Source organism: Cervus elaphus, chromosome 6 (assembly GCF_910594005.1).
Source record: "Cervus elaphus chromosome 6, mCerEla1.1, whole genome shotgun sequence".
NCBI classification, from domain to species: domain Eukaryota; kingdom Metazoa; phylum Chordata; class Mammalia; order Artiodactyla; family Cervidae; genus Cervus; species Cervus elaphus.
In genome coordinates, this window is record NC_057820.1 from 4,211,487 (window position 1) to 4,233,140 (window position 21,654).

At 54.9% G+C, this 21,654-nt stretch overlaps 1 protein-coding gene across 8 annotated transcripts in view; it reads right to left on the minus strand.

The window, feature by feature from the left end:
- Positions 1 to 599: 599 nt before the first annotated feature.
- TBC1D14 (TBC1 domain family member 14) overlaps positions 600 to 21,654 on the minus strand; it is a 103,304-nt gene continuing 82,249 nt past the window's right edge. For 5 of the 8 annotated variants that reach the window (XM_043906095.1, XM_043906100.1, XM_043906099.1 and 2 more), the window contains 6 exons: positions 21,474 to 21,568; positions 20,586 to 20,657; positions 19,627 to 19,755; positions 18,364 to 18,473; positions 6,745 to 7,003; positions 600 to 3,096 (listed from right to left, as the gene is read on the minus strand). In XM_043906095.1, the coding sequence (XP_043762030.1) occupies positions 3,031 to 3,096; positions 6,745 to 7,003; positions 18,364 to 18,473; positions 19,627 to 19,755; positions 20,586 to 20,657; positions 21,474 to 21,568 (731 nt within the window). In that variant the 3' untranslated portion in view covers positions 600 to 3,030. The remainder of the gene's footprint in view (positions 3,097 to 6,744; positions 7,004 to 18,363; positions 18,474 to 19,626; positions 19,756 to 20,585; positions 20,658 to 21,473; positions 21,569 to 21,654) is intronic. The other 3 variants (XM_043906096.1, XM_043906097.1, XM_043906098.1) reach the window with 3 other exon arrangements.

Sequence of the window (21,654 nt, forward strand, 5' to 3'; positions counted from 1 at the left end):
CCGTGCGGGGCGCAGAGACTTCAGAGCAAACGGCCCAGAAGCCGGGCGCCTGAGAACGGAAGGACGGGCACACACACCAGCAACGTGAGCGTCCATCTCTCTGCCCGGCTCCGGGACCTGGTGGACCACGTCACGCTCACTGCCCCCGCGGTGGGGTAGCACCGCTGGTCTCCGCCCCCCAGACGGCGAGGGGCCACGGGTGCCCGCGGACACCGCAGGGCACCCGGCAGACTCAGGGTCAGGGAAAGAGCCTAGCAGCTGGCCCGGAGAACCTGACGCCCTGCTAGGACGGGTGGGGAGTGTGAGCAGGTGAGCGGAGCAGGCGCCGTGGGCCAGGGGACCAGGGGCTAAAGCTGCAGGCGATCAGGCTCAAGGGGCAGCAAGCCTGGGGCTCCCCTCAGCCTGGAAGGGGGGTGGCACTAACCTTCCTTCCGATCCCCGGACCAAATCACAGTAACCGAACCACCTCTTTTATTTAACTGAGACTAGTAAGTAACTGCATTTGAAAATATCCAAATAGCACGATGCTCAAAGTCAAACTTTACCATACTTTGGGGTGAGAACTCTAAACTTGAAACCAAATGGCAGTGAACATAAGCAACAATTTTACATGACTTTTATTTAATAAAACCACATATTTACAATTCAAAAAGCCCTAGTTTGATACACTTTCCTAAATAAAATTAAAGGTTAACTGTACAAGCAATTAAAACATGATATGTAGGCAAGTGTTATCAGGAGTTTTCTATCAGCAAACTATTTAAAATAGTCAAAAACGGAGCAGTTAAAAAGTACCCTTTAAAGTGAACGTTGTTGTAGATGGGATTTCAGTGACTGGTGGGGACACGGCAACCGACTCTAAGGTGCCAGCCGCAGAGGCCCCAACCCTGACATCTCACTTTCTGAACATCAGTGGCACTGGAAGTGGAGAGGGCCAACTTCCCAAGAGGGAGCTGCGTTTCAACTCTGCTTCCGGTTTTCCGAAACCAGAATGGCAAGCAGAGAAGCGCAGCCCTGTGCTGTCTGGCAGCCCTCTGCCCTCTGTGGCAAATGGCTGAGCAACCTTGGACTGGGACCTCGAACTTCCCAGACTCCGAGGTGGACACATCAGCCAGCAGAGAGCCTGCGTGGTCCCTGAACAGGTCACGAAAACTTCCTCTAAACTACAGATCTGGAAGTGTTGCAGAATGGCCTGAAATCCTGCTTAAAAACTCAATGCATATACGGTGCTATCCGAAGAGATTTACGTCGAACCGTCTGACAGCCACGTTGAGGGCTGGGGGGGCTGATGGCACGTGGAGGCGCACAAACGTATTCGCAGCAACTGCCTGTGGCCCCGGCTGCATCGCTTTCTGTCACCACTTCGGGAACGTCTTTATGTACAGTAAGAAAATATATACATCTTTCATGAACAGAAAGCCCACGTCATGGGAGGAGACCATGTACGTCCGCGAGGAAGGGCGTGAAGGGGCCGGCAGCCCGTTTCCAGGCCCGCCCCGGCCCAGTTACGCTCAGCCCCTCACGGAGTCTGGGAACGGCTGCCCCGGAGCTCGGTGGAGACAGAAGGCCTCCTCCAAGGGGTCAGGCAGGTCGGCGATTCAAGGCCGAGGCAAGAAGTGGTGGGGGATGCTCTGCAAGCTCCCCGGGGAGTTCAGCCAGGAACACGAGGGGGGAAAGGACATGTGGGATAGAGCCAGGGTGGAGGGCATGAGGACCGACCACCGGCTCGGCAACTTGCTTTGTACCTGAAGTCATCGGCAGGCATGGCAGGTGGAGAAAAACCTATAAAAGTAACGCTGTGGTTAGGCTCCACCCCGAGGGCGGACGTATGGCTGAGAAGGGCGGCTGGGCGGCAAGTGGCGTGGGCCTGGCCTCCCGAGCACTCTGGAGACCGGTGCGCCTGGGCGCGCACGTGGGAGCCGTGTCCACGGGGACGGGGCTGTCCTCTGGACTCCATGCCGACGGTCTTCACGTCTCTGAATTCAGATAACCAAAGCTCTTAAAGCCAAGTTCGCCAAATCAGTCAAGGAAAAGCTGGGACAAAAAGGTGGCGAATGGGGGGGGGGGGGCCGAGGCTGCCAGCAGGGACGCTGAGAATTCCTGCCAAGGTAATTGGGCCGCTGGACGCGTGCTGCTCGCGCCCCGCTCCTCACGGGGCCGGGCCGTCCTGTCAGTGAGTCGACAGTGTGAGGCAGGGTCAAGCGTGGCCCCGCCCCAAGCGTGCTGGCCCGGCCTCCTCCGAAACCAGCGGGCAGGCAGGGGCCGGGCTCAAAGAGACCGGCTGCGCACGAAAGCCCATCGCTACTGTCGCAGGGTCTGTGTGAGCCGCCGCTGCCGGACAAACGGGGGTGCAGGCTCCGGGACAGCGAGGCCCCCGGAACCTGAGCACGCGCTGTCAGCCCCGGTGCTGGAATTTCGTCAAGGCAACGTGGTAAAAGGTCAGCCTGAAGGTCAGATCGTGTGTGTTCCGGGGAGCCCACCGCACCAGTCAGCGCTGTCCTCCGAGAGCCCGTCTTCCTGTCATGCTGTCTTTGGTAGGCGGGCTTTAAAAACAAGACCTGCAGCTCTGGAAGGATTACCTCGGCAACTAAAATCAGCAGTCCCTTTTCGACTAAAATATGTAGATATGAGCCAATGACATCTCTGAGGTCTCCCAAATAACATTTCTCATGCACCTTGGCTAACAAAAAATTGTAATGTACTTTCTGGTAGTTGACATAAAAGCATTACAATTTAATTAACTTTTGCTGAAATGAGGGGAGGGAATTCGCCACTGGCCTGTTTTTAAACCATGCAGAATACGCAGTGGTTAGCCATGGTCATCATTCCACTGAGCTTCTTAAGGCTTAGCCTTGGTTTAATTCTTTAAAAGTGTTTTTTGTTTGTTGTGTTGTGTTTAAGGCCAACTCCAGCATTAGGGATCAAACGTGGAAACAGCCCGTCCTCCGGAGCTGCCAGGGCATCCGCCTGAGGCCACACAGGTGCCGCGTGGAGCCTGCTTCCCAGCCGAGTGCGAGTCCACCTGCCTTGTCAATGCCGCAGAGACGGGCTTCCTTTCTCCATCTCCCTGCTGTCCTTCTGCAAGGCAGTCAGCACCTGGCAATCACAGGGAGACACCGGTGGGCAACGGACAACACACACGGACACAGGTCCTCACGGCCCCCCCGGCGGCCACTCCGGTCCACCTCCACACTCCTCCAGACTCACCTTCCTACCACGGAGCCCAGGTCACACACTCTCTGGGCTAGGACGTTAGCCCAGGGGCTTCCCTCCGGGCACCAGCTGCAGGGCTACCGGGCTCTGCCCCTTCCAGTCTGGCTCCAGCCCCCGCGTGCCCCACCAGCGAAGCCAGGCTTCCTGCTCCAGAAGGCTCATGTGCCCTCTGCCCTGTCCCTCTCTCCTCACCAGGGAACGATCAATCCTTCCAAGGTCCGGGAGATACCAGCTCCCCAACAGGCCTCCCTGAGTGTCCCCAGGGCAACCTAGCTCCCTTCTCCTTGCTGCTCTGAGCTCTAAGTTAACACCTTTATTTTTAAAAACATGGCATTCCACTCTGATTGCTTAACAACAGCAGGGACAAGACGGGTCCATTTACTGCAGCCATGCAGAGCACTGCCAGGCACCACCCACAAAGCAGCCACGTAACCGGCACAACGTGGAAGGCAGGGCGCGGCAGACACATGAGCGACCCGCTAAACGCCACACCGCTCACACGGATCCACACTTACATGGGTCTCATTTCGGAACCAAGGGGATCTCCAGAGCACCAGTTCCTGAAACTCCTTGGGCCCAGCACTGGACCACTTTAGGCAAAGTACAAATTACAGGGGGCTAAAGCAGAAACACTGCATGAGAGTTTCAAATAAATGGCACAGAAGGGCTAATGGCAGGTCAAAGCCCCCCCTGTCTTCCCCTGAGTGGGTGAGACGCCCAGCCAAACACAACCGCTTAACTGTTTGGTAAAGCTCAGCAGGATCTTAACCTGAAGCACAAACCACCGTTCCCGCGGGGCCTGTAACTACAGACTCACTGCCAGGCGCTCAGTCAGGCCAACTCCTACTACCGCCCCACTACCAGAGGACGTCCTACTACCTAACAACCTCTGACCTGGTCTTAACCAGCAATTTTCACCTCAAATGCAAGAAGCAGAGTGACAGATCTGGATTCAACCCGTCTGTCTGTGCGTGTCTCTGCGGGTGTGGGACGGGGGTCGGGGAGGACCAGTGAAACACAAAGGGAGGTCAGCAGACCACAGCGTGCGCGATGAAAAGCCAAGGCAGCAATGGCTGAGTGACGGGCATGGTCATCAGGAAGGGCCCTGGCTCTCTGAAGACACTTTAGAGCATCGGTGCAAGTCCTAGGAGACTCCAGAGTACACTCACGCGCAGGCGGGCGTGCACCTGTGCGGTCTGGCGGGGACCCCCACTCAGAGGCCCTGCCCAGCCCAGCGCTCTGCCGTCACCATCCTCAAACCCTGGACACTAATTCTGAACGTGAGGCCCCATACCTTCGTTCTGTGTTGCCCATTTATTTCTTAATCAGAGAAAGGCTCGTCTTTCCTCTCACCAGATCCCTGATAATTATACAGCCAGTCCTCCTCACACAGGAGCTCAGGTTCCTATTTTCTTTAACAGCTTACTGAGACATAATTCACATACCACACATAAAATTCACCCACTTCATGCGTCCAACGGCTTTTAGGACACTCACAGATGATGTGCGGCCCTCGGCACAGCCCATTTCAGGACATCGTCATTGGGGCAAGAGTGAGCCCTGCCCTCCGGCTGTCACAGCCCTGCGCCACTCACCGCGTCTAGTCTCTGCAGCTCCCCTTCTGAAACTACCCAGGAATAACGGGACCACGCAGTGTGTGGTCTTCAGGGTCTGGCTTTCTCACCTCATGTAGTGTTCTGAAGGTGCACCCGTACTGTCGATGAGTCAGTACCTCACCCCTTTTCATAAACTGAATATGCATTCATTTCAGGAACGTAGTTCACAGCACACTCAGCACAGAGCAGCGCTCCCCACCCCCGGCCGGTGAGGCCAGGGGAGCCTGTCACGGTATCACCCCAGGGCCGGCCGGCAGCTGCGCTCTCCCTAAAGACCCAGACAGGAAGGAAGTCCACCAGCCAGAGAGCATCACAGGAGGTGAGGCAGGACCAGCTTGGGGGTGGGGGGGCAGAGACTGAAGGGCCCAGGGCAGAGGGAACCCTCTCTGGGTAACAAATAAATAGGCACTGAATTGTTTACTCTAAAAAGGGTGAGGTTTATGGTAAATTATTAAAGCTGTTACAAAAATAAGTAGGCCACTAAGATCAGAGAAAGAGAATCAGATCACCTGTGAAGTAATCTGGTCAAACGTAAAAACTGGGACCCTCCTCGAGCCTCCAGGTCTGTCAATTTACAGGAAACAGAGAAGGACCATGACGAACACCACGACAGAGACAGAAGCAGCAAAACCCAGACTGTGAGAACTGCTACTGGACGTGACCTCGTTTCTTCAATAGATAGAGGGGGAAGGGAGCAGTGGAAAGGAGGAGTAACCCTATACATTAAAAGAAGGTGTCAAAGACTTTTCATCCAATTACAACGTGTAGGCCTTATCTAGATCTTGATTTAAGCAAAGGACAACGCTACTGCTGATGTCTGAAAACAGAAATCTGAAAGTTGACTGGATACTTGACAGGCACATGGGGTTGGTTATTCTCTTTTCTTCTATTTTGAATGTACTGTAAATCTTCCACTAATAAAAAAACCCCATAAATCAGGAACAAGCACTATATGGCAAGGACAAGCCTCCCCCCAGGACTTGACGCTCAGGCAAACTGGGCATACACAGCGCCCAGAGGCCGGGAGTTCTGTTTTCCCTTTTATGTGATAAAGACTACGAACAGACAACACCAGACCAACGCCACAGGGTCAAACACCTGGAGGGAAGTCCGGAGGGGAGGCCTGGGAGAGGTGGGCCCAGGAGGACGCGCTCCCGAGCGCTCGGCTGGGCAGCCCTGAGAGCAGCTGCCGGAGCCCCAGCAGCCCCAGCAACACGTCCGGGGAAGCCCTCCTCTCCCCCCGCCCCGCCTCCCCCCACCTTCCCTCCCCCCTTTCCCTCCCCCCTCCCCCCCCCCCTCCCCTCTACAACTGCTGAGGACTCACGGCCCCTCTCTGGGCCTCCTCTGTCGGTGAGATGGTGACAGGTCAGCCCCCTTGGCTCTCTGTCTCTGGGATTTAAAAAGCGGGGGAAGCTTGCTTTACAGAAGACTGCCAGGCAGAGGGCCTGTGCTCCTGGCAAACCAGAGGGTCTGACTCCGACGTCAGTGCAGGAGGGTGCTGCCACTGTTGCTCACTCGCCCAGTCATGTCTGCCTCTTTGCGATCCCATGGACTGTACCTGCCAGGCTCCTCTGTCCATGGGATTCTCCAGGCAAAAATATTGGAGTAGCTTGCCCTTTCCTTCTTCAGAGGATCCTCCCAACCCAGAGATCAAACCCACGTCTCCTGCACTGGCAGGCAGGTTCTTTACCATCTGAGCCACCTGGGAAGCCCCTGGAGGAGAGGTGGGGAGGTTCTTCTTCTCCAGCTCCTTCCCTCAACGGAGACCCAAAGAGGGAACGACTGCCCAAGACCGCCTGTGGCAGAGCCAGGCCCCAAACCCAGGGCACCTTCCAGACGGCCGGTTCCTCACGGGGCGCTCCATAGAAGCCGCTTCCTCAACCAGACAGGGGGTAGGGAACAAAAGCCCACTCACCTGAGCCCACTTCTTGTTTCGACTCTGCATCTGAATGCTGGCGATGGAAGCAAAGAACTCCTCAGCAGGCAGGTCCTCAGGCAGCCGCGTGAGGAATTGTGCCACGTGAATGAAGTCCATCCTGGTCAGGACATCCTGGAATAGCCTGAGGAGGCCCAGGGCCGTGCGGAACAGGAACTCTTCCCCATCGCGGCAGAACACATCCCAGACCCGGCAGGCCAGGTCGAGGGGCAGGGACTTGCTGTAGAGAGTAAAGATCCTGGGGGAGAGAGGGGGCGTCAGATCCCAGAGGGACCATGGCGGAGCCCTGGCTCAGGGCCGATTCTCTCCGGTGCACCTGAGTTTAGGCCCTTTCACACTTAATGTCCTGGGGGGGGCAGTAGGGTGGGGTGGCGGTGAGGTGTGGAGCTCTAGGCCTGCATTCACACTGAAGGTCAATTTAAACATTTTCTAAAACAGCATGATCAGCTTTCACAAAGAATCTCAAACAACGGACAGTTTCTGAATTAGACAGCAGGTCCTTCTGCATGCAACATGTTTATCTCGAACCTACTATGTGCTTATCATTACTCTGAGGCAGGCACTAGACGTTAATACGGCAGGCAGAGCTTAGATTGGTGGGAAATAAAAACAGTGAACGGAAATGTAGAACTGAATCGACACGCGCGCACCCGACCTCTGAGGAGCACTGTACACCTTCCTCCCAGCAGGGGTCACAAAAGGAAGAGAGGAACATTTTCCAGGTAAGTCTGACAGTGGACTACAAGAAACTGATCTTATATTTAAAACCACCAGGTGAAAACAGTAAGCAAAACACAGATATGCATTCCCTTAAAAAACTGTGACAATCACAATTCAAATCACCACACACAGTCCCGGGTGACCAGAGCACGTCAACAGGTAGGTGAGTCCAGGCTGACTGTGTGGAGCAGTCCTCCCGCCGCCTGGGGCCGTATCCGAGGCATCTCCTGACCCCACACCCAGACAGACACGCCCACCCACCTGGGCTCCCCTCCACTCCGAGGCTCTGAGGACGTGCTGTCTGCCCCCACCCTCCCCTCGGATGCCGCCCCCCGGCGGGGAGCCCCGCATCCCCACCCTACATGGGACACAGCATCTGGCATCTCCATGCACACCAGTGTCCGCAAGCTCCCAGCCCACTCCAGGATGTCACAGGTGTCCGGGAGCGGGTCTCGCTGCCTTCCCACCAGACAACCCTCACTGCTCCTGGGAAATCACTTTCCCACAGGCTGCAGCATTCCCTTAGTGCCCACGCTGACCCCAAGACACGCAAGGGCCGAAGGCACCTGAACGCAGGGGCTGCGCTCGGGCTGCAGGCCGCCGTGGTCGGGAGGGCCTGTCACCCAGCCTTTAAGGCAGGACTCTCTCCTGCAGCGGGGTCTACACCACGCTGGCAAGTCTGCTCACAAGCTGCAAGGCTCTCTGCCTGCCAAGACCTCCAGGGTGTGAACTCCACCCTCATCCCTGGAAGGGTGCTCTGCCCCAGGAACAGCCTTTCCTCCAGGACCTGGGGAACAGGCATGCAGTGAAGGCAGAGCATTCAACACACCAAGACCCCATAGCACTCAGTACTTGGCTGACAAAGCTCCGTCTAGTCAAAGCTATGGCTTTTCCAGCAGTCATGTATGGACGTGAGAGCTGGACCACAAAGAAGGCTGAGCGCCAAAGAATTGATGCTTTTGAACTGCGGTGCTGGAGAAGACTCTTGAGAGTCTCATGGACTGCAAGGAGATCCAACTAGTCAATCCTAAAGGAAATCAAACCTGAATATTCATTGGAGGGACTGATGCTGAAGCTCCAATACTCTGGCCACCTGATGGGAAGAACTGACTCATTGGAAAAGACCCTGATGCTGGGAAAGATTGAAGGCAGGAGAAGGGGACGACAGGATGAGATGGTTGGATGGCATCACCGACTCAAAGGACGTGAGTTTGAGCAAACTCCAGGAGTTGATGATGGACAGGGAGGCCTGGCATGCTGTAGTCCATAGGGTTGCAAAGAGTTGGACACAACTGAACAACAAACCTTCAGGGCCATTCCTTGTCAGTGCTTTAAAACTCAAGAGATTCAAGAAAGGTATAAAAAATTAGATTTCAAATCAGATGCCAGAACAAGGACACAGAGGTCTGAGAAAAATCACTGCAGCTCCTGCCACCAATAGTAAAAGAACTAGACCCTGAACACGTGCCCTGGAAGTCCAGAGTGGGCCATGTGCCCTCAGGCAAAGGCAAGGAGGACCCCTTACCTTTAAAGTCATAACAAACCTTCTGCCTGAGCATCTTACTGTCTCAAAAAACAGAAAACCACCTCATCACTTGGTCTAGAAAACAGTTTGAGAGAGAGCTAAGAGATCTTTGTTTCAAATCCCAACCTGAACATTCTCAACTCTAGAGGACATTTTATTTTTAAAAAATGAAAAGCAAGTGACCTAATCTGCAATACTACTTACCTGCCGATTCACAGGTGAAAATCACACCTTTACATCTTAAAAGTATAGTAGACTTAAGCAAAAAAAAAAAAAAAGCCTGGTAAAATTGAGTGGCTACAGGCAAAGAGAGAGAGAAACAACAGAACTTTCTCTAACACAATATTCTTCAGTTCAGATTTGTGTGTGGTCTTTGTAAACTGCCTCAGATACATTGTGAAGCTGATGTTCCAACAATCAAGAGTGCCACACTCACCTGGCAGACAGTAGTAGTTCTAGTGCTATTTATTGTTATAATTTTTTAAAATGTATACAAAAAAGGAAAAGGAAATGGCAACCCACTCCAGTATTCTTGCCTGGGAAACCCCATGGACAGAGGAGCCTGGAGGGCTACAGTCCATGGGGTCGAAAAGAGCTGGACACGACTAAACCACAGCAATAAATAAAATGTAGTCAAGCATTTTCAAGAACAACAACAACAAAAAAAATGTATACAAAAAAGATACATTTTAAACACATTAGAAGTATTGTTTACTGAATGGAAAAAGGAAGGGATAAAAAGAGTAACTATAGACAAACAAGAGAAGATTCATATGAAATAGTGACTAGTTTTCCATGAACTCAGAAGTACAATCAACCTAATCCTCTTCAACTAACACTTTTTAATAAATACTTTTTTTTATTAACTTTATTTTTTGGCCACATGGTGTGTGGGAGCTTAGCTCCCCAACCAGGTATCAAACCTGAGCCCTCTGCATTGGGAGCGCAAAGCCTTAACCACTGGACCACCAGGGAGGTCCCTCAATTTACATTTTTTAAAAAATTCACAAGAATTCACCAGTCAAGCTGTTAGCAACCATCTGCCTTACTGAGTTGGCAAATAAAGATTATTTGCAGGTAGCATTTGTGGTGCAGAAACTGTTCAAAGTGCAAAAACTCACACTGAACTTAGGATGAACTTAAGATAAGTACAGCCAAGCCCAGTCCTCCCCCGCCACCCCTGCAAAGCAACGCCACCCTGAAGGCTTGTGATGCCCACCTGCTCGATCCTGCTGACCATCCCCCATCGCTCCACAAGCAGCTCTTGAGATCTGAGCCCTGCTGATTCTAAGCCACACATCATAAACGGCTTTTAAAGCCTGCTCTACGCCAGTCACTGTTCTTTGTGGTGAGAATACGCAGAATCCAACAGAATAGACAGCTTTCCCTGCCCTCGTGGGTGGAAAGGCTGAATGAAGCGCACAGAACGTCAGATGTGGATTCAGATAAAAAGCAGGGTGGGAGGCAGGGACTGCCAGTCTGGGTGTGTGAACAGGACGGTCAGGGTGAGCACGTGCCTGAAAAGCGCCACTTCCGCAAAGCCGCGAGGAGGAAGCCGAGGCGGGAGAAGGGGTCAGGGAAGCCCCAGACAGCACAGAGAGCTCTCAGCTCGGAGGCAGAGGTAACCCAGCGCATCCGCTGATGGGCCCAGAGGCCACTGGGCTTGAAGCCCTAACAGCGAAAGGGAGAACCCGTGAGGATGCCTGTGGGGACCGGGGCCTTAGAGGCCGCTGCAGGGCCTGCAGGTTTCCTTCTACATGAGACAGAAACTAGCGAAGGGGCTGAACAGCGGAGGGGCCCGGTCACTGTGCTGAGACGCTCTTGCAGGGGAATGCAGGCCTCGCCAGGGCGGCCACTGAACCCACCAGGCAGCTCGGCACAGGACTGCAGCACAGGGGGCGGCCAGAGCAGAGGGGGCAGCCGGAGCAGAGGGGGCAGCCGGAGCAGAGGGGGCGGAGGGGCGGCCGGAGCAGAGGGGGTGGCCAGGGCAGAGGGGGCCGCCGGAGCAGAACGAACATGGATGCGTCTCACAGGAAATGCGACAGACGGGTCTGCGGTGCCAACTCCACGGGTGAGCTGTGGGACCTCTGGTTTGGACCTGAGCTCAAGTCACTGGACATCCAGCTGGATACATCAATCAATCTGAAGTTCAGAAGAGGGCTCTGGGGCTGGCGACACTTTGTATATAGATGGTACCAGATAAAAGAAACATTCTGGAATCACAGAGTGAAGAATGTCAAATGCTGCTGAAAAGTCAAAACAGGACTGAGACCTGATCACCAAGCTTGGAGTTCATGTGGAAAGCTATAAATTGTGTCATACACGGTGTCATTTACTATCTACAGGTACTGAAATGGAATCATTAAGGCCTTGAATCTTACCGTATCTTAAATAAAATGTGTCTTTTAAAGAAAAACATGTGAAAGTTTTCCCCTGACAACGTGTCCCCTCACCACAGCTCAGCCTAGACGGCCCTCCCAGGAAGGCTGCTTCCTGCCCCTGGGCTGGGCCGGGCCTCTCCCGTCAGCTGCTCACACGGCGCCTCATACGTCTGTCTCACAACAGCCATCGACCGGGGAAGCAGGAACCCAGGACTTCTCACCCGCCAGACAGGTGTGCTGTGCTTCCCGGGACGACTGCACATTACTGCACTGGGCATCAAAAGATGACAGCTTCAGGGCTGCCCTGGAGGCGCGGCGGCCAACGCAGGAGACACAGGTGCAATCCCTGGAATGGGACGACCACGCCTCGAAGTAACTAAGCAGCTAAGAGCTAAGTAAAAGAGCAACATTTCTGACAGTTCATCAGAACTATTGAGCCTGCGCCGAAGAGCCCAGAAACCACCACGACTGAGCCTAGGAACCACAACGACTGAAGCCCTTGGGGCCTGGAGCCTGCAGTCTGCAACACCACCACCACGAGAAGCCCCACGCCGCAACCAGGGAGCATCCCCACCCACCACAACTGGATGAAAGCCTGTGCGGCAAGGAAGACCCAGCACCAGCAACAAAATAAAATTATTTTTAAAATGACGGCTTCAGGTACCAATTCAACTAATTCAAAAAAAAGGTCTTTCTATATTGCTAAACTAATAAAGTGGCTAAAGGCGCATAAAAGACAACAAAGACAAATTGTGTGTCTCTATTTCCCCCATAATATACGTAAGAGGAACAGAACAATTTCGTTTTTTGTTTCCTTTTTCCCGTCAAGGCTTCACATTTCCAATGGCCATGCCTAGCCTAATTGCTGGCCTGCAAACAGGGAGCAGGCCAGGGCAGGGAGACAGGGAAGCCAGGCCGGGAGGCAGAAGCTGCCTCTCAGAAGTCGATGCTGGGAGAACCGCCACCGCCCTGCGCTGCTCACGGAGCCCACGAGGAGCACACGCCCCCGGGCCGGGCGCTGCTCCACACGCCCCCGGGTCAGCCACGGCCACCCCTGAGGGAGCTCCGTCTCCATCTCCACTTCACAGGTGCTGGTGGTGGTCGCTCACTCGGTCGAGTCCGACTCTCTGCGACCCCATGGACTGCAGCACGCCAGGCTACCCTGTCCATCACCAACTCCCGGAGCCTGCTCAAACTCATGTCCATTGAGTCTGTGATGCCATCCAACCATCTCATCCTCTGTCGTCCCCTTCTCCTCCCGCCTTCAATCCCACCCAGCATCAGGGTCTTTTCCAATGAGTTGGCTCTTTGCATCAGGTGGCCAAAGTATTGGAGCTTCAGCATCAATCCATCCAATGAATATTCGGGACTGATTTCCTTTAGAATTGACTGCTTGGATCTCCTTGCAGTTCAAGGGACTCTCGAGTCTTTTCCAACACCACAGTTCAAAAGCATCAATTCTTCAGCACTCGGCCTTCTTTGTGGTCCAACTCTCACATCCATCATGACCACTGGAAAAACCACAGGTGAGGAAATCACAAAGAAAGGAGGATGCAGAAACACAGGTTTTAGCCTGAGGTAAAAGAGGAAAAGGATCAAACCAGTCAGTCCCAAAGGAAATCAACCCTGAATATTCAATGGAAGGACTGATGCTGACGCTGAAGCTCCAGTACTTTGGCCACCTGATGTGAAGAGCTGACTTATTGGAAAAGACCCTGATGCTGGGAAAGATTGAAAGCAGGAGGAGAAGGGGATGACAGAGGATGAGATGGTTGAATGGCATCATTGCCTGAATGGATGTGAGCCTGAGCAAACTCAGGATACGGTAAAGGACAGGGGAGCCTGGCGTGCTGCAGTCCACGGGGTCAGAGTCAGACACGACTTGGTGACTGAACACCACCACGAAGGGAAGACGTCACCATGTGGTGTCCTCACCGAGAAGACACCGCTGGAGACCTGGACCTTCAGGGCCTGATGCCATCGATGTCCAGCTGTGCCCAGAGCATTCCTCCCTGACTGGCTCCTACGAAGGAGCCTCCGTCCCCAGCGCTGGCTTGGGAAGCGGCCCTGAACCTCAGCCCTACCCACCACGGTGCTCCCAGTGCCCTAAAAATTCAGACGAGCAATGTAGACACTGCTAGGTAACTACTCAGCCTCCTTAGATTCTATGCGATTAAATAAAACAACATGAAACACCCAACAGAGAACCGCATTCATTTAAAAACTGAAGGTAGTTATATAAGCCTGCACTCAAATGTAATTAACAAGCCCAACTCTTCCCCCGACAATCCTGGAAGCAAGCAGAGAGAACCACCTCTGAGCCCCCAGAGCACCCTCCAATTTGAGCCCACAGGTGTTTCCACCTTCGGCGCCAGCCCTGAGCAGGGGCTGCAGACAACAGGTAAGCAATGTGAACCCTGCCTCAGCACCCAGGCTCCGTCATCCGCCAGGTGGGGGTGGGTGGGCCAGTGACCACAGGCTATGTGGGTCCTTCCGCCTGAAGGTCCCCCACTCTCAGGCTCCGAACCCTCTTCCCGCCCTCCACACACACACTGAGGAGGCCCCCACATGGGATGCCAGATGGGACTTAGACCCCTGGAGCTCAGCGAGACAACTCTGCTCTGGAGGAATTTTTAGGCAGACCCCAAACAGGAAAGTAGAAGCTATGAGTGAAAGGGATGCTGGATGCCATGGAAACGAAACTCTTCCATCAGTAATTTCACCCCAACCTGCCTTTAAGGTAGAGACTCAGCATGATGACAGGATCTCCAAGTACCACCAAACGTTCAAGAAACATTAATCAGGATACAGAATGTTCTGCTTAATTATCTCATTAATTCAGGATTATTTATTACAAAACTTACCCACGCCTCCTAATAACTAACGTTTGACAGCGGTGGGAAATATTTTGACGAGTTAACCGACCGCAAGTCAGTCCTTCTACAAAACATGGACATCTGATGGTCTGGACACTCAAAACTCTGTAGGAAGCCGGGCACGGAGGGCGAGACCCAACTCGGCCCCTCTGTGTCTGTGTGAGCAGAGAGGAGAGACGAGCACACGGGCTAAGATCTCTGCCAGGAGGACGGCCTCAGCGAGTGAATCTGAGTCTCTACCGTGAAGTCTCTGCAGCGCTGGGCAGACGGCAGCCCCGAACACGGGGGGAGGCAGGCACCCACGTGAGCCTCAGGCTGGACTCCATGCATCTCAGACCTGAGGAAGGGGCCCCTCGGGAGTGGGTACATCACTGGGTCCAGGACTCCGAGCCCAGCATGGGGCCGGGCACTGGGGTCACTGAGGAGACTGACCACGCTGGGTACTGTGGAGGCAGCGAGAAGCAGGGGTGTTCTCATGAAGGGAAGCCCCCAACTGCTGCAGGGAGCAGAGAGAGAGGGGGTTCTGGAAGAGGGGCTCTCAGACTGGGCAAGACCACGTCTTGTAAAACTAATGCTATAATTAGGGGGTGGAGAGAGTGCCCCGGGAAGGAAGAAGGAGCAAGTCCTAGACAGCTCCTGGCGGGCAGACAGGTCTCCCGTGAGCACCCCCACGGCTCACTCAGGGCACTCAGCAGCCAAACTGCAGGGGCCACAGCCGTGCAGCGGGACAGGGGTGGGGGTGAGGGTGGGGCAGCGACCCGCACCCTCTGCAGACACAGGCGTGCACAGGCGTGTGTGCCTCAGGCAGCCCCGCCGCCAGGGAGCACACATGGCCTGGGAAGGGGCTGGGACACAGAAGCAGCAGAACAAGCAGGGGAGTGAGCCAGCTGGACCGCCCGCTGTGGGAGGGGCCTCGCTGGCTCCCTCTGTGCTAAAAGGGCCCTGCTCCGGGCGTTGTGGAGATGCAACAGAGCAGCGCTGTCTCCGAAACACCAGCCTCCGGGGCAGGTCCTGAGCGGCGCCCGCCCTTTCCCTGGGCTTCCTGCCCACTCTGCTCCCGCTCTGAGCTTCCACCTGACGGTGCGCACCGAACCGAGAGCCTGGGCCCCTGCGGACCGCGCACAGATGTGCACTGCGTGGTTTTCCTGGGCTTAGATCAACTTAAATACCTACTAACGACTTCCTGTGCACCCAGCCCTGCGCTGGGACTACAAACACAGACAGGGATCCCGTGGTCCTTATTCTGGGAAGCAGCCAAGCCCCAGCACCGAGAGAGGCCTCATCCAGGCACCACGAGCATCCACAGGGCCTCAGGCTCCAAGCACATCGCGTCACAAAGGTCTAAGGGGAGGAGTCCTCGGAGCGGTCCTGCACCCAGACAGCCGGCGCTCTGCTCCACATTCACCACCCATGAGTCCGACCCTCGCTACCCACGCTCATCAGCGCATCGACTGCAGCTCTGGGGCCCTCTGCACGGGGTATGCTGCCTTGCTAAGAAATTCCTCAGACTCAACCCACTCCGAGGGGAAGCACGCAGGCTCTGGAGCTGGCGCTGAGCTCGAACGCCGGCGCTGCCATCCAGCGAGCCAACGACCTCAGGCAGGTCACTCTGCCTCGCGGAGCCTCCATTTCCTCACGTGTCAAACAGAGGTCTTAAAATTCGCTCCCAGGGCTAGATTAGTTCTAAGGGTTAGATGAATGAGATCCCGTGAGAAGCGCTGAAGCCAACAGACGCAAGTCCCCGTGGCCTGGGCCCCTCTCCCCCATCAGCCCGGAACGAAGCAGAGACGCTCCCTGCATGACAGTGCTCCTCATGCTGCCCATCATGACCGTCACTGACCGCTGCTCTGAGATACCATCAGCCTGGAGCAGCACCAACATAGTAAAAGCTAGTAAGAATTGTTTCTTAAAACTGTTTGTCACATACATTATCTTGTATTGCTCCAAACACACGGCCACACACTGCGTCACAATACACTACTGATTTACTTTTGCAAGTCAGGGTAAAAATAAGCTTGAGAGACACTATTCCCAGACAGTGTTTTCCAGAGTTCCTTGTGAGCCTGGAATCCTAAGAATCTAACTCAGAGGCCTAAGCAGAAAGGTCAAAGCTGAAGAATCCGGTCCCACATGACCCTCGATTGACACCGTCCCCCAGGGGTCACGGGCCCCAGGCCTGGGAATCTTCGAGGTCAGGGTTCACAGTCAAATCCCACAGCACAGGTGCACAAACAGGCGTGCAGCAGGACAGCCTGTCCAAAAGTTGAGTGTTCACAGAAAGGAGAAATCATTTGCTGGTTAAACAGAGGTGACCTTTAATCCTGGCCCCAAACACTCCCAGACAGGGCAGCCCAGCCCCCCAGCAGCAGCGGCTTTGTGGCCTCACGTCTGGACTGATCCCCAGTGACACCAGCCCCGACCTCCATACCCTCGTCCCCGGCATGAATTCAGCAGAGTTGGAACAGTCTCAGGGTCAGGACAGAAGCAACGAATGCTAAGCATCCCACAGGCTCGCTCCCAGGGAAGCAGACAAATCAGCTTTACTTAAACAGCGGGGCCTCGTTCGGAAGACACTTGGCCTTTACCTCTAGAGGTGAGCCTTTGCCTCCTGAAACAAGTGAGCACAGAGGAAAGCCAAGCCCACTGTGTGCTCCCAGCAGTTGTGGACTCACCACGCACGTCGGTGCAGGAACCCAAATGGCCTCTCAGCCCAGAGACACCTCCTTCTGCAGAGGCGCCTTCGCAAGGCTGGTGCCCCCGTACAGGACCCTCAGAGGCCAGTCGTCTGGGTGGACAGACGAGGCCACAGGCTTAGGGAGGCTCCCCGGCCGTGCTCGGGCCACAGGGACGTAACGGGAGCGGCCAGGGCTCAGGCGGGATTCCAGGACCCGAGACACCTCTCCCGGATCCCCGGGTGCCCTGGCCTCCTCACCTGGCACCAGGTGGGGGACACCCCAGCCTTTCCAGCCTCTCCTCAGACAACCAATCCACCCTGCACGAAGACCTCCTGGTCTAGGCTCCAACAGGAGCTCTCTGGAACCTCGTATACGTCTACTTCGATATCGAACAGGTACCCTAAAACCAAAGTGTCCAACACCAGCTCCGCTCTCCGTCTTGCCAAACCCGGCACCCCTCACAGCCACAGGATGCCCCGGGGCCACAGCCTCCAGCCAGCGCCTCCCCCTCCCAGCCCTCCACCCACTTCTGCGGCCTCAGCTCAAGCCCCATTCTTTCCCCTTCACCGTCTCTGCCTCCAGGTTCCCCTGCCGCCCAGGGAACCAGAAACTCGCTTCTGGGCGGAACCTGGCGCCATTCTCGCCCCAAGTGGAAGCCGCCAGCCGCTCCCGCTGGCCCCTGGACTCCTGTCTGAGGCCCTCAGCTTGGCATCCACGACCCCTGACTTGGCCGCTGGAGCTCACACCTGCCGCCCTCGCCCTTTGCGGGAAGCTCCCATGTCCCCACTCCACCGGAGCTCGCACCTGCCGCTCTCGGCCCTTTGCGGGAGGCTCCCACGTCCCCACTCCACCGGAGCTCATGCCTGCCGTCTGGCCCTTTGCAGGAGGCTCCCACGTCCCCACCCCACCAGCCACGGCCTGTTGATCCCAGAGCACGCATGCTCTTGGCAGGCCTTGGCTCCAGCTCTGGGTCGCCCCCATGGGCCCTGATGCCCCCACAGGCTGCACGGCCCAGGGTCCAGGCGCGGGCGCTCCTCCAAGCGGGAGCTCCGGGCGTAAAGTGCAGAGCCTGCCCTCGACCCCAGCAGAGAGCCTGTACGGGCCGGGGGCTGAGCAATGTCTCGGGGAGGAACGGATAAAGGGCATGTTGAAAACACAGAGGCCCAAGGCACCTTCCTCCCCTGGAGGGAGTTCTGAAGGAGCAGTGAGAGTCACGTGGCGCCAAGAGAGGATCAGGGCCTAGCCGATGACCCGCAGCCCAGGCTGTGAACACAGGGCGTCTCGGGCTCAGGATGGAAGGGAGACTATAAAGCAGGAGGTAGGGGCCAGCTGGGCCCCAAAAGAAGCCAGCAGTGAGGAATGAAAGATGGGGGCACAGACATGAGAAAACACTCTCAAAATGCACAAAAATATAGTCTTACCAATCAATTAGGTAGATGTCTGGAGTTAAATTGTTTTTCTTGAAATGAGCAAATAATTTCGGCAAGTTTTCTTCAAAGAATACCTCAAATGCAGCAAAGTACGTCAACATCTGGGGAGAAGATGTGAAATACACTAATAAATACATTATCAGCACACGTTTCCAATCTACAGAGAAAGTCAGTACACTTAACGCCTCTAGAATGCAACAATCATCTTCGTATGTAAACTGCTCACGTATCTTTCCTGGTAACCCTACACCAGGCACTGAACAGGCGATTTGTAAACAGCACAATCTCTAACCTCCTGTAATGTCACTGTGACTGACCACACCTTATCCTTTCTTCAACTTGTACAAAACAGAACTGAAACCCAGAGTGTTAGAGAAAGTTCCAGTCACTTAGTCAAGTCCGACTCTTTGTGACCCCATGGACGGAAGCCCACCAGGCTCCTCTGTGCGTGGGATTCTCCAGGCAAGAACACTGGAGCGGGCTGCCCTTTCCTTCTGCAGAGCAGGTACATAACTTGCCTAACGAGGGCGCCTCATGTGCATTCAAGGTGTGGCCTCGAACTCACGCCCTGACCCACAGCAAAGGCTGACTCCTGACGGCTCATTCTTCTCTAAGAACCAGGAAGGAATGAACCGTCTAAGAACAATCTGAGGAAACACACGGCCTCTGTGCCGACCCCCAGCCTTTCCAGAGGCAGTCTGATACTGACACTTGGGCAATGGCGACTGCGGGGCGACCGCGGGCCTCCTCACGTGCAGCCGGTGAGCACAGTGTGGGAGAAAACACGGAAGGGACAGGGAGCCGCCCCAGCCCGCATCTCACCGCACGGGCTCAACTTCCTATGGGGTCTGCAGGAAAACCCCATGCACCGTGGGGTGCAGCGCCGAAACAGCTGCGGGGCACCGGCCTCCCCCACGGGCCTCCAGGTGGGGGACCGAGCCGAGCGCCGGCTCTGACAAAAAGCGAAGATGTCCGTGCAGGGCACCCCTCCTCTCTCACTCCAAGGGTTTATTTTCAGAAACACTTGCTGGAAGAATGTATTTCGAAATTCACACATACAGCTATTAACCGCCCGTTTTTCAGGGTCAACACAACACAACGCCCCGGTAATCCTCCACACTGTACAGTGCTACTTGCTCCAAGTAACCCCGGGGAGGGAGAAATGGAAACTTCCGGCCGAACAGAAGGACCAGGCCGCTCTTGCTCTGTGAAGACACGGCACCCGGAGCACCACACACCCAAGGGGATACTTACAAGGCCATGGTCCACTCGGAAAAACGCCATCTGACAGGGTTTATTCAAAAGATTAGAAAAAGCAATGAAGGCATCTGCAGTATCTAAGTTCAAGATCAACACGGCCGCTATGAAGGACATGCCCTGAACCTGAGGGGAGGAGAGAGGGCGGGTTAAACCACCAGCAGCCACCACGGTCAGAGCAGCTCCTGCGTCTTACTGAAGGAGGAACCTACATGCCCTCACACTGGAAGGGCCCACGCTGCCCCCGCCGGCTGCCACCCCCTGAAGGCTAGGCCCACGGCCTCGAGGACCCTGCCCGTCCTGAGGCAGAGTCGCTGCCCTGCCACGCTGGCCGCCTGTCTGCACCCCTTCATTCCCAAACCCTCCTCTGCACCTGACCGACTCGCTGCCTTCTAGAAGGTACAGCATAGGGGCACCATGGAAACGTACATCTAAGGGAACATGTCACTCTAAAGCCATGCAGGCACATGCCCGCTAAGCCGCAGAAACGTCAGCAGCATAGTTTTAAAAACAGTTACAGCTAAAAAGCTTTTCTGATTTAATGCTGGGGGGGAAAAAAAATCACATGCAAAAAAATGAAAATCAAACCCAATTAAAACGTGATCAATGGAGAAGGAAACGGCAACCCACTCCAGTACTCTTGCCTGGGAAATCTCACGGACCTAGAGGAGCCTGGAGGGCTACAGTCCACAGGGTCGCAACAAGAGTCGGACACGACTGAGTGACTAGGCTCGTACGTCAGGCTTTGAAAAAAAAAAAATGATCGATGCCACAGAGCAGCTAGGGCAGCTCAATTTCCCTACAAGAAAACTGAGGCAAGTCATTGACCGTGAGCCTTTCATAGCCCACAAAAACGGGGGCACGTGACCCGCCATCTGCAGCTACGGTGAGATGGTGGAGAGCGTGACTTTCTTTCTAGAGGAGAAGGTCAGAAAATCTCGGAAAGGTTCACTTACATAACCCACATCCGGTCGGTAACAAGTGTACGCGCCCAAGATGCTGTGCAGCGTGTCGTGGTACGGGCCACCCTACAAGGACCAACACACCAGAGACACGCGTCAGCCCGGTCAGTGCGTGCACAGGGGCCGCCCGCAGCGCGGCGGAGCCCGGGAGGACTCGCTGCCAAGTGTCACAGGCCGCTTGGCACGTGTCACGGGACTGGACGAGTCAACCGCCGGCCACAGCGGACGAGCTCCACCTACAAGCCGCTCTGAAACAAGCTGGCGGGCCGGGCGTGAGCACCACCCTGAAACAACACCCTTAATTCAGCTGCTGCTGGGTGACTGTACTGCCCCTTCAAGTTCAAGGTGACCGGGCACCCAGGCTCTTCAGAGCAGGTAGGTGCCCATGGTCAGTCCGCCTCTGCCTCCCACCACACCCTCATCCTGATGATTCTTTCTGCCCCCTTGCCCCGCGCTGCCTGTCACTGTCTGTGTTTACGACGTTTCAGCACAGCAGGCGCAGGTTGCTAACTCATCTGCTGTTGTTTATTCCACTATCCTTTACTGGTTACCTAGTGTGTGCAAAGCATGATGCTAGAAACACGGGCACGATAGAATCGGACTGGGTATTTAGAAGTCATATTAACTATCTGTCGGAAAGGCTTTAGCTCAGTTCACTTCAGTCGCTCAGTCGTGTCCGACTCTTTGCAACCCCATGGACTGCAGCATGCCAGGCTTCCCTGTCCATCATTAGCTACCCTTATTTTTAACAGTCTGAAAGTATTAACAAAAGACCCGCCCTCCCAATAAAAATCCCCAGTATTTTTCAAACCTGATCACAAATACATGCAATTTGGCATTTTAGACAAAACGTATTTAAAGCAACAGATCACCACCACTTACTTGCTGGAAAATGCAGAGACTGGGGAACGTTCTGGAGATGTCCAGTTTAATCAGCTCCAGACTGGCTTCTCTGTCTGCTGCTGAAAAACCAGCATCTGCCAAAAGACCACGAGTTATCACACCTCTCAGAGGCAAGTCTGTGGAGCAACTGCAAGGCTTCAGACTCTTAGGAGAGTCAAAC